Source organism: Spodoptera frugiperda, chromosome 21, assembly GCF_023101765.2.
Source record: "Spodoptera frugiperda isolate SF20-4 chromosome 21, AGI-APGP_CSIRO_Sfru_2.0, whole genome shotgun sequence".
NCBI classification, from domain to species: domain Eukaryota; kingdom Metazoa; phylum Arthropoda; class Insecta; order Lepidoptera; family Noctuidae; genus Spodoptera; species Spodoptera frugiperda.
Genome location: NC_064232.1, coordinates 756,236 through 770,082, shown reverse-complemented (window position 1 = coordinate 770,082; position 13,847 = coordinate 756,236). Strand labels below are relative to the sequence as shown.

At 38.0% G+C, this 13,847-nt stretch overlaps 1 protein-coding gene across 2 annotated transcripts in view; it reads right to left on the bottom strand.

The window, feature by feature from the left end:
• Positions 1–13,847, bottom strand: part of LOC118280284 (scavenger receptor class B member 1) — a 94,237-nt gene that overhangs the window by 37,991 nt on the left and 42,399 nt on the right. The window contains exon 1 of one of the 2 annotated variants that reach the window (XM_035600251.2): positions 9,286–9,447. The exons of the other annotated variant lie outside the window; for it this stretch is intronic. Coding sequence (XP_035456144.1) covers positions 9,286–9,343 — 58 coding nt within the window. The 5' untranslated portion in view covers positions 9,344–9,447. Of the gene's footprint in view, positions 1–9,285; positions 9,448–13,847 lie in introns of those variants that run through there. 2 annotated transcript variants of the gene reach the window in all.

Genomic DNA, 13,847 nt, shown 5'->3' with positions numbered 1-13,847 from the left:
CGATCTCATCAAATTCGCCACAGCTGTTTCGTAGTACACAGCGGACACGCAAACACTTTCACAATTTAAGTATGATTTAAGTGAATGAATAAGCAATAAGTTGAAATTACAAGGTCGTCGTTTATGTAATACTAAAACCTACTTTATTTTATTGTCTATGTACTTAGAATTTTTTATAACATTAGTATGTACCTAGCCGTATGGTAGGGGCAGTGTAGAATACACTGATCACCGCTACTCTTCACGCGGGTGTCGCATACCCGACTAAGGGGACTTCATATTTAACAGAGCCCGGATAGCAGCGTTGTCTTTTAAACCTGTTTTAAACTGCGATCTCCAATCTCCAACCCGTATGTCAAGTGTGGAGATTATGGCAAACCCTCCCATTTAAGAGGAGGGCTGTTGATGAAGGCTAGCCTTGCCTGAATCGGGAATCAAACAAGTCGCTTATGGTCACTCGACAAAAAAGCTACCCGGTAATATTGTTCCGCGGTAACGCTCGCATTCTTATGGAATAAAAAGTAGCCTACTATATTACCATTACAACGGTTTTGTAGGGCTTAGTCTATAATAATGTTACCTACCTGTGTGGAAATTAAATAAATAAATAATATATTAGTCTAGACCATAATCTACCCCTGATCAAAATCCCATCCCGATCCCTTCAGCCGTTTCGAAGTGATTGAGTAACAAACATACACACAAACTTTCGCATTTACAATATTAATAAGATTTACTAGTAAATTCTTACATGTATAGTATAAAACTATACAGAAATGCTAGACTGCCTTGTAGGTCGAATGGTCGCAAGTGTGACTGCCGGACAAGGGGTCTCGGTTTCGATTCCTGAGTCGGGCAAAGTACTATTGGGTTTTTTAGGGTTTTTCGAAAATTTCTCAGTAGTAGCACGGAGTCTGGAATTGTGTCCAGTATATGGCAATAGGCTCACCCCCTATTACACGGGACTTATAACACAAATTGTGAAAAGTGTGTGTACATTGTATAGCGGCATTACGTGCCGTAATGTGCACCTCTGCCTACCCCTTCGGTGATAAAAGGCGTGACGTTGCTATTTAAGTAACACTAGATTCTTATACAATATGACATTTAACAATTATTATGAAACTACATAAGCGGGTCACTTTCGAGCGGCGAGCAGTTTACGAGATTAGACCGTGGCAGACACGCAGACATATTACTGTTTCGTGCGTATAATGAATTATTTATATACCTACACGTATTGTTTTTGAGTCTATTTTGAGATTTTTTTTGAAGATTCATGTGTATGTACAACTTTCATTTTTGGAAGCACTGGCTTCCCCGAAAGTAATCTATACTAATATTATAAAGTTTGTTTGAACGCGCTAATCTTTGGAACTACTGGTCCGAATTGAATAATTCTTTTTGTGTTGGATAGCGCATTTATCGAGGAAGGCTATAGGCTATAAAACATCAGGCTATGACCAAAAGAAGCCGAGCAGAGCGGGTGAAACCGCGCGGAAGTAGCTAGTCTATACTAATACTAGCTTCAAATCGGACCAGTACCTCCGGAGATTAGCGCGTTCAAACAAACAATCAAACAAACTCTTTAGCTTTATAATATTAGTATAGATATACATAATAACGTATGTATGTATGTATGTACCTACGTTTACCCAGCAGTGTCATGTACCCTGTAATATCAACACCAGCTCACTGGCTGTCCAAACATGGCGCGTCGACGTCGAGAGTTTTCAAAACAAGCTCCTCTCGTTACCTGAACACGATGGTCCTTTTATAAACACGCTTGTACACCGAAGGGGTAGGCAGAAGTGGTTCATTAACATCGTGCTCCATCGTAGGCGGCCAATGAACTTGTTCTTTTTAAAAGGCCGACAACGCACCTGTGACCTCTCTGGTGTTGCGGGTGTCTAAATACAAAGAGATGTTATAACTTGATTTCTCCTTTAACATAACGCGTGACACTTTACGGGGAGCGCGGGACGTTACAAACCGCGCCCCTCTCTATGTTCCATCTAGCGGTCCCATACTACACACACGTTGCCAATTGTCCACATTTTAATGTGACACTTTCTGAGCGCTTATAACCTATCTACACCTGTTTACTTATAATATCATTGGACAGGGCCGTGTTTGTGTCACAGTGCACAATCACATTATGGCATCTCCTCTTTGTACTTGCTTCATGCTACTGTCCCACTAAATGAAAATTAGCTTGAACATAAGCAGAACGTTTACGTAAAGTTTACATTGTACATAAGTGTGAATATAGGGTTAGCAGGAATATACATATGCAACGTCACGCCTTTTGTACGTTAGTACTACGTTGCCTGACACAGGAATCGAATTTGGTAGTTACTAAATAATTGGCAGGAACAAAATACATAATTATAGTTTATTTATTACTAGCGACCCGCCCCATGCTTCACATGGGCGCAATGGTGCACGTATATATTACGCATGTATTATACATATAAACCTTCACTCTTGAATCACTCTATCTTTAAAAAAACCGCAACAAAATCCGTTGCGTAGTTTTAAAGTTTATTGCATATACACAATGCCAGACAGCTAGAGAAAATTTTGATTATCCGAAAGCCCAGTAGGTACTTAATACTTTATACGGGAATCGTAGTTACTAAATACTGATTGCTAGGAAGTTACACAAATATAGTTAACTAACTTATTTAATTTAAAAAAAAATTAACCGAACAGTGAACGCACCAGTAAAAACAAAATTTAGAAAAAAATATCAATATTTTTTAAAGGTTGACCCGAGAATCGAAATCACAACCTTTAATTTTCAACTCAAGTTACTTTTTGAGTTAAAATTACCTAAATTAAAGTGGTCATGCTTGCCATCCCTAGTTTAAACTAGATTGCAGTGAATGGGACCTAATGAATGCCCTAGATTTCTTAGCAGCTAACTTAGAACCTAGGTTGTACTTAGACCGGTTTCTTAGCTCTATATTCAAGCTATAGCTTTAGAGATCTAAGCTGTTATGTAGGTAATATCACAATAATATTATGTGTTCTAAAAGTATCTGCCACGGCTTTAATGGGAGGTAGTGTTGTGTTTGAAGATTACAATAGTGAAAAATATCAACGACTGATAATGAGTTTCTGTTTCATACAAAAAAATCTACGTACGAGTTTCTTATGAAAGATCTATCTCTTTTACCGTTTCTGTCGCTTTATGCGTATTTGTAAAACCACTTTATGCAGAGTATAGTCAATGTTTATTTAACTTCTTTATGTTCTCAAATTGAATTAACTGGTCCGGGGTACGTTTGGCTTCCTCAATCATATTCATTGGTACACATAGCTTAGCACTGGTGGAACGGACTCAACTAACCTATGTTTATTAAATGGAAAGAAGCGTGCTATAGATGGCTTGCACTATCGATACATCGCATACTCGACCTCGGGTATATGACACCAAGAGTAGGAGTGGTGACAATTTTTTTTTTTTTTTTTTTTTTTTTTTTCTTAAATAAAACGTTGCCCCACATTAGGATTTTCTCCTGTGTCGTGGGTGCGTTTACAAACATACAAGTTCACATACACATCACGCCCAGACCCGGAACAACAATCTGTGGATCACACAAAGAGTTGTTCCGTGCGGGAATCGAACCCGCGACACGTTGCACGGCAGCCAGTTGACCAGCCACCGCGCCAACCGTGCAGTCATTCACAATTATGACCAACTTTGCGGCAAAGAAAACCAATTTTCATATAACCATAACGACACCATTAGCATACCATAAGGCCAACCACGCAGAACCATAATGTTGCAATGACAAAAAAAAGAGAAATTGACCAAATTTATTTTTAATAATAGCAACATTAACGTTTGTGAACTACTTATGAAGGTACGTAGCTATTATGTCATACAATCTTTGTGATAAAAAAAACTGGTTTAAGTCTTTGACTGCCAATAGAAAACTGTTGAAGGCAAATCCTCCGCTAACGTCGGTCACCGGTGACCATCACGGCGTTCAATGTGTTAAGTATGAGTTGAGTTTAACGATTTTAATAAATATACTGCCTCGTTAGTCGAGTGGTTGCAAGTGTGACAGCCGGGCAAGGCGTCTCGAATTCGATTCCCGGGTCGGGCAAAGTATTACTGGATTTTTTTCGAAAATTTCTCAGTAGTAGCACGGAGTCTGGAATTGTGCCCAGTATATGGCAATAGGCTCACCACCTATTACATGGGACTTATAACACAAATAGTGAAAAGTGTTTATACATTGTATAGCGGCATTACGTGCCGTAATGTGCACCTCTACCTTCAGGGACAAAAGGCGAGACAACCGCTTTACTAACGACAAAAATAAATACTTTTGTTACAAACGTTTATTGTACAAATTAACAGACAGATTAAAGTTTTTAATTTTGGCCAAACAAGCACAGAATTGTGTCCAAGGTTAGTTCTAACAGTGTCAATGTCGCCCAGTGGCCCAGAATAACGATTTGATGATAAAAACTATTGTTTCATATTAAACCATTAATATTTACGCTCCAGAGAGTATTTAGGATTCTGCCTACACACCGTATACACTGCATATCATCAAGACGTTGTAGATACGAATATTTTTACCACTGCTCGGCTCCTAGCGAGCGTAGCGTGATGTTTTGTAATCTATAGCCTTGCTCGATAAATGGACTATTCGACATAAAAAGAATTCGGAGCTGCGGACTGCCTAGCGGGTTCGAGGCTCCGGCTCGAAAAGCAGGAGTAGGAACGGGGTGGTTTTTAGTCAGTAATAGTCTGACACTGCTTCTCGCCTCGCCCAAGGCAGGATAAGTCATTGGATGATATTACACTCTCAAAAATAAAAATAGTTTGGATGACTAATTTTTGTTGTGATGTCCGTCTTGTAGACTATTTTAAAATATTAGACACGTAGTTTTTAGTTTTCTAGGTAGCTGTACATTTTATACGTAGAAATGATGACTGCCTCGTTGGTCGAGTGGTCACAAGGCAGGAAAAGTTTTTTCGGTTCTGGCCTTTTTCGGTTTTTTGAAAATTTCCTTGTAGTATCACGGTGTCTGTGAATTGTGTACAGTATAAGGTAATTAGCTCACCCCCTATTACATGGGTCTTTTAACACAAATGAAGAAAAGTGGATGTACGATTATATGTATACACACAAAAAGAATTATTCAAACCAGTACAATTGTACGACCAAATATATATTTCCTCATTACTTAGTGACTAGTGTAGATGTCCGCGAGTATGTTTGTTTGTTTAATATATATATGTACGAGTACGTGACATATAGATTTGACGTGTTTCTATTAATAACATAACATAACTTGTTTACATGTTATGTATCTATGTATGTAACAAACTTGAAGTTCTTCAAACAGTATTCAATTTTGTAATGTTACTAATATAATAAATGCGAAAGTTTTAATTTGTGTATGTAGGTATGTTTTTATGGCATAAACCGGGGTAAACGAGCATATGGGTCACCTGATGGTAAGTAATCGCCGCTGCCCATGGACACTCGAAACACCAGCGGCGGTACAAGAGTGTTGCCGGCCTTTTAGGTGTTAGGAATTTAAGGGTTGTTTTGGGAATCGGGGATTGGGAAGGTTGGGGTGACAAAAACGAAATAACTACCTAACACAAACAGTCAGTTTAGTGATTTAAGTGTAAAGTAGAGACAGAGACGCGAGTTACTTGCGTTTTCACATAATTTTCCAGTTACTGCTCAGTTCCTATTAGTCATAGCGTGATGATTTATACCTTAAAACCTTCCTTGATAAACTCACTAACGAACACAAAAACAATCATTCAAATCGGACTAGTACTTCCAGAGATAAACGCGTTAAAACAACCAAACAAACAAAGCTTTATATATTAGTAAGTAAAGTATAAGTATAGATACAGATTAGCCACACTTTCATAACTAACTCGAAGTTACGTGGTGAGAAAATAAGTTTTATTTTAATTAGTTAATTAGGCTGACTGGTACATTTACCGAGCACGCCATTAAAGTTACGTAACTTGAGAGAAAATTGTGAGATTTTTTACTTAAAGTTTACATTAACTGTGAGTAAATGTTATAATGTCATTATTTTAAGTAATATTACGGTGCTTTTCCACCAGAGATGTGCTATGTAGCTATGCTACGAAGATGTAATAGCTAAGCTGAGAAACTATGTCACCGTTTCCATTGATTCTGATACTAAGCTATGTAGCTGAGTGACGAAGATACGCAGCTCGAGTATGCGATGTATCGATAGTAGGGTAGCCATCCATAGCACGCATCTTTCCATATAAAAAACAAATCTTAGCTGAGTCCGTTTCCATCAGTGCTAAGCTGTGTGTACCAATGAATATGATTGGTGGAAACCAAACGCATCCACAGCAACGTAGCATAGCACATGTCTGGTGGAAAAGCACCCTAAATCATTTACAAACGCAAAAGTTTTAGTTTGTATGTATGTTTGTTACTCAACCACGTCAAAACAGCTGAAGGGATTGGTATGAAATTTGGAACAGGGGTAGATTATGGTCTGGAATAACACATAGGTAGGCTACTTTATATCTCACGAAGTGGCTCGTTGGCAGAAAGCTAGTCTTTTATATTATGTATACAACGCGCTTGAAGGCGGACATAGTCAATAGGTAATTATATGTTATGTATTGAAAATTACTAAGGCATGATGTTTATGACGAAAACATAAACTCAGTCATGTATTAACATTAACTACTGGTTTTCCTCTGACTCACATACTTAGGTAAAATATTGTTATTTAACTTCCAATTTCTTAGAAATCGCACTGAGTCGCGAATTGAACCTACGTTATGGCATCACTAGTTTCTGTCAGTGGCCTCATCTGCGTTTCCGTGGTATAAGAAGTAAGTAACCTTTGTGTTATAAACTACCCGTGATCCAAATTTCATCCCGATACCTTCAGCCGTTTTGACATGGTTGAGTAACAAACATACACACAAACTTTCGCATTTATAATATTAGTTAGAAGTAAGATACCTGTTCTATTTACTTACATGGAAGTAATATTAATATACCTAATTTGTGAAAAGTGGGTGTGTTATGTGATAAGGAGTTTCTTGCTCGTTCTTCTCCATAGGAATCTACACTTTGGAACGAGCAAATAGAGCAACTAGAGGACTGAGCGACAGATATTTTAATATTAAACCTACTCCTACGATATTTCAACCGCTGCTTGGCTCTTAGTGATCATAGCGTGATGTTTTATAGCCTATAACCTTCCTCGATAAATGGACTATCCAACATAAAAAGAATTATCGAATTCGAACCAGTAATTTCGGAGATTAGCGCGTTCAAACAAACATATTACTAACTAGTAGATATTATTACAATTTTAGTCAAAGCAACTTAGTTAAAGGCACTTGTCTGTCTACCTATTTCTATAATAAGAGTCGTGATGTTAAATTATATTTATAAAGTTATTTAACTAACTCCGTTTGTCCGTCAGTCAGCCTTTTACTTCTTTGAACACGTTTTAGCGGAAATTATTAACAAACTAGGTCATTGCTTGCCTAGGTTCGATTCTCGGCGTTGTACGTGATATATTATGTTTTATTGTATTTTTGCGAGTTTTATATAACAAATAACAGTTTAAAGGGTACTTTTCCACCAGAGATGTGCTATGCTACGTTGCTGTGGATGCGTTTGGCTTCCACCAATCATATTCATTGGTACACATAGCTTAGTACTGGTGGAAACAAACTCAACTAAGATATGTTTTTTTATATGGAAAGATGCGTGCTATGGATACGTGCTATAGACGTCTACTGTGCTGTAGATGTGTGCTATGGCTTCCCTACTATCGAAGAGTCTTGTGAGGAACAGGAAACCGTTACATTTACCTAGTTAAAGAAATTAATATTCAACTAATTTTAAGACATTTCTCAGAACACGTTTCAATTTAAAAGAAAAACATCTTGAATACATCTCAAAAGAATACCTACTTAACATTCAATTTATCTGACTCAAACGTCAAACCAACTATACCATACTTCACAGTCTTCACAAAGACCAAGAAACAAGTAAAACATAGGTATTCCAAGTAAATACTAAAAAGCAGGTTTTGTTTAACGGTAACAAACCGGACAGTTACAGGTTCGAAACCGGTTTCAGTACTTATAAATAGAATCAAATGGTTACCAAAAGTACCACATTTTGCCCAAAAAAAAAGAAACTATCTTTAGTAAATAAATTAAAAGCAAACATGTGTTGAACATTTACATTGCTATCTCAAAAACTACTGAACCAATTTTGATAACATACCTAGTCTTTAAAGTATTTCTTTTTGAAGGGGGAAAATCATCCAATGACTTCTCCCGCTTTGAGCGAAGCGAGAGGGAGTGTCAGACTCTTACTGACTAAAAACCACCTCGTTCCTACTCCTGCTTTTCGAGCCGGAGCTCCGGTAAACCCGCTAGGCAGTTCGCGGTTATATAAAATAGGTACTACTCCTTTAATTCCAAAAAGAGGTTAAGGTAAAATTGCACTTATTATATTAAATTTTCACCAAACAATAAGTCACTAAAGTAATACCAAATCCAATTACTTAACATCAGACACAAATTCCACGTAAACACTAAAAAAGCCTAAAATTTTAAAACGTCCAAACTGATTTAGGAATCATTATTTCAACTAAACACGACACCACTCTTTTAAAAACGAAAAACCTTCTCTTTTTTTTAATTTTCAATACTTAAAAACTAACATATTAAACCTTCCAATATGACTTTTAGAATCATACATAAGACAAAACACGACCACTAGATAAAAAACAAAAGAACGAAAACCTCTTTCTTACTTTCATTAAACTTTGAACACTGAAAAAATCCAAAAAGTTATAATTTTTTTCTTCCCATTTGACTCAAGAAATTTGAGACGAAACACACGACTGCTCAATGAAAGAATAATCTTTATTTAAACTCAACATTAGGTAAATAATTTGAAGCCTAAAATGATATTCTAGACCGGACAGAGCTAGTCTAGAAATCTTAGCTAACTGCACTGAAACTGGGTCAACGGTAAGCCAAGTAGAAAAACTTAACTATCTAGTTAAAGCAAACAAAGAAATATTTAACTGAGTAAAACATTGCATTACGAAAACATTTGTTTAAAAACCGAAATTTTTTCATATCCCAAAAAAAACCTTTCAAAAAAACATCCGAATTTCACCACTATCACACACGAAAATTTCGAAAAAATTTCACATAAAAATATCACTTTTTTTTCGTCGTATAAAATATAAAAAATAAACACTCACTGATTTTTCTATTACACTTCACATAGTCGATCATTCGACTGATCGATCTCATCGCCATTTTTAAAACAACGGAAATTATTTGAAAAACGAATTTCGCTCAGTTTGCTAATGGAACGCGCATCACGCGACGTTGTACCGAATGCGCAAGAGTGACTGACTCGGCTCGCTCGAAAACGTCGGCATTTTACGTTCGGAAACATTACTTTTGTTATATTTTTTTTTGTTCACCAACTTGACTGAGTTACGTTCCAATGACCGTTTTACTGGAGTGCGGTTGAGTAAAGATTCTTGGGTCGGGCAAAGTTATATTTGCTGTTTAAGTGATTAAAATTGTTAGGTATGTAGTCTAGAATTGTTAGTTTTTGGTAATGGCATTGCCCTTTATTTTGACAGGTAAAACGTAATTTATTGGTAAAAAGAGGACGCAACACTATCGACTGATTTGGAGCTGCGAACTGCGGATTACGGATTACCGGGGCTTCGGTTCGAAAAGCAGGAGTAGGAACGGGATGGTGTTAAGTCAGTAAGAGTCTGACACTCCCTCTCGCCTCACCCAAGGCGAAAAAACACTATTGATAATTTTTTAATCTTTTCGTTACTGACGACGCAATGGCAAATGCTGAGAGAGAATTTTCTAGGACATTAATTAATTCTAAAAACTCAATAACGACTTTTCCTAACCCAGGCATCACTTCAAAACACCTCATACACCAAAAACGCTTACAACACCCCATTCAAAAACCCATTCTCAATTACAATCCATTCAATATGCTCCTACGCAAGTTTTATGGACATTTTACACGAATCACTAGCCTCCATTTCTACGCGTACAATACATAGGTAATTACACTCCGCTACACTCGAGTGTTGCATCAAAACATTGCGCAACACACCCTTGACGGAATTGCGTTACTAACTATACGTATAATTGAACTATGTCATGGTGTAAGTCAATATACTGACTTACTATGATGTCCAGTCAACAAGGATGTAGCGAGGTTGACTGTCCAGGCGACACACGTACTTAGGTATCGTCATGAGCTAATGTTCACATGTAAACAGCAGCTCATGTAGTGTAGATGTCCAGTCAACAAGGATGTAGCGAGGTTGACTGTCCAGGCGACACACGTACTTAGGTATCGTCATGAGCTAATGTTCACATGTAAACAGCAGCTCATGTAGTGTAGATGTCCAGTCAACAAGGATGTAGCGAGGTTGACTGTCCAGGCGACACACGTACTTAGGTATCGTCATGAGCTAATGTTCACATGTAAACAGCAGCTCATGTAGTGTAGATGTCCAGTCAACAAGGATGTAGCGAGGTTGACTGTCCAGGCGACACACGTACTTAGGTATCGTCATGAGCTAATGTTCACATGTAAACAGCAGCTCATGTAGTGTAGATGTCCAGTCAACAAGGATGTAGCGAGGTTGTCTGTCCAGGCGACACACGTACTTAGGCCTGCTTTATTTATGGTTTTATTTCTTGGAATATATAAGACAATAATGCATTGTCTCCCAAGTTTTGTTTTGGTTTTAAGAACATAACAATAGGTTTAAGTGTGAATTATCGTTTAGCTACTGGTATAATTCTCAGGTATAATCACGTTTGCTCTTCCTAAAATTAGACAGCCTTCCTGAAGCCCTATAGCCACGGAAGAGTAGAAGATATTTGTCAGCAACTCTACTCTTCCCGTCGGATATCGTATACCCGACTAAGGGACTACACATTTGACAGAGACCGGGCAACCACACATACATCAACAGCCTATAAGTGTCCACTGCTGACCAAAGGCCTCTTCTCACACGGAGAAGGTTTGAGCATTAATCACCACGCTTACTCAATGCGAGTTGGCGATTTCAAACTTATAATCAGAAATTATAAGCCCAGGTTTCCTCACGATGTTTTCCTTCACCGTTTGTCAGTGGTGTCTAAATAATCTTAGAAAGTACATGTAACTAGGAAAAAGTCACATTGGTACCATTAAACCTAAACTTTTTACTCTGGGATTTCACACCTGGGGCCTTAGTCTGCTATTACAATTGTGTCAGAATGGTCGATCACTGAGCAGTGCAAGAGGGACGGAGCTATGTAGGTTGTATAGCTCTGTCCCTCTTGCACTGAGGCCCCTGCCTGCTTAGCATGGAAATTATGGCAAACCTCTTTACTTCTGTAGTTAGTTAGAACTTCTTTACTTCGGAAGCTCATAGTCAAGCAATGGACTGTCACTAAATTCAATGTAGCCGATGACGCAATTCGACCAAGAAATCTAATAATCCACGATTATTATATTATTTTCACTAAAATCTAATCTATTATTTGCATAACAATCTTCACGCTCGATCCGTTCCGAGGTGGGTAGAGGTGTACATTTCATCACAAAGTTGATAATCTCTGTGGTCTGATAACAAAAAAATGTTGAGCCGAAGCAATTCTACGACCTTTAGTTAAAAAAAAAAATAGTTTAAAAACAATAGCAAAGAAACGTGTGTCAAGGCTATAGGGTTTAGCTATGCGTAGCTTCACGCCTATTTCTAGAATTGGGTAGGCAGAGATGCTGTGTTTACGTGTTGTTTCTTGTGTATTGTTTTGATTGTAAGTGGATGAGTGGACACAATATTTTTTATGGTATAAGCCGGTAAACGAGTAGATGGATCACCTGATGGTAAGCAATCAAACCGCCCATGGATAATTGAAACAACAGAGGAATTCTTTACAAGTGTATTGCCAACCTTTAAGTGTGGGAGAGCCATGCTTCGGCACTGCTGGGCCGGCTCGACCGGAGTGATACCACGGCCGAGCAGAAAACCGACGTGAAACAACGCTTGCGTTGTGTGAGTGAGGTTACCGGATGCCCTATTACTCCCCTTCCCAATCTTCCCAATCCCCGATACCCCAACAACCCTTAAATTCCTAACCCGCAAAAGGCCAACAACGCACTTGTAACGCCTCTGGTGTTTCAAGTGTCCATGGGCGGCGGTGATTGCTTCCCATCAGGTGATCCGTCTGCTCGTTTACCGGCTTATACCATAATATAAAAAACAACATCTTTGCCTTGGTCGTCCTCTTCCTATTCATCTACCTATATACATGTTTTATTTCGTCACACATGACTTTCATATGTGTATTTTTCTCGGTTAAAAACACCTGCGTAAGACAATGTGTTAAGTTAAATATTTAGTTTAAACTAAATACACATAAAATTGTATTCATTTGGAGCATTCATTACAGTTTTATGGTAGAAATGAATTATCGTTACATTGTTATTGGTAGTAGCACGGAGTCTGGAATTGTGCCCGGTATATGGCAATAGGTTCACCCGCTATTACATGGGACTTATAACACAAATGGTGAAAAGTGGGTGTACATTGTATAGCGGCATTTCGTGCCGTAATGTGCACCTCTGCCTACCCCTTTAGGGATAAAAGGCGTGACGTTGTGTGTGTTATTGGTTTTATAAAGTTTTTTAGCTATTGGAGGCTCTATGCCCAATTGCCTATAGCTAAAAGGCCGGTAACGCACTTTTTTTAAGGGATTAAAATCATTCAATGACTTCTCTCGCCTTGGGCAAAGCGAGCGGAAGTGTCCTGATTAGCTGACTCGATTGAATCAACCAATCAGAGCGCCAATGGCAAACTCATATTAAAGGTACAGAGCACCGTCAATCGTGGTCGATGCGGCGATGCGCACTTGGCATCATTTACTTTCCTTTCATACATACATACATACAAAATGCCATATATATAACTTAGCACATAGTTTATGTTAATCAACATTAAGTAAGCTACAGCCTTGAGTCATAGCGGATTGTGACGAAAACACAGCACTTCTCTCTCCGGTCGGTCGGTTAGCAAAACATTGCTTCGTGTATTTGTAAATAGAGACAAGAGTTTCTATAAACCCTCTGTATTTATATTTAGGTAAGTTTTGCGTCGTAACTAACTTTATCTACATTTCATTTTCACTTAAAAAGCCTCCATTTCTCTCGTTCCTGTATCTAAGACTAGAAGATGATAACAAATCCTTTCTCGGCTTATACCGTAAAAACCAAAAAGCGTTTATTTGACACTAACTTACCTACTAATAAATAATTTTGTGTAATATTTCCTTAGATTTCTAGTTTAAAACAACATCTTCGTCTACCTAGAATTACCTAAAAAACACAGACGTAGCACTATTATATTATTATTGTTTAAAATAACTTTCCGAAGCAACACACAGAGATTATCTAAACGACTCGTAATTAAGACTAATGGCTGCATGCCACGGCGATATGTTTTTGTTTTAAAACTAAAATGGAGGATAAAACTCAAAGAGTTCACGTCATCCAATGATTTCTTCCGCCTTGGGCGAGGCTAGAGGGAATGTCAAACTCTTACTGACTAAACACCACCCCGTTCCTACTCCTGCTTTTCGAGCCGGAGCCCCGGTAAACCCGCTAGGTAGTCCGCAGCTCCGTAAGCAAATAAAACCTTAGAAAATCTATAAATTAATTCGTTTTTTATCTATTTCGCATCGTGCCTTTATTCAAAACCTCTGCAATGACCTTAATTAACATTAA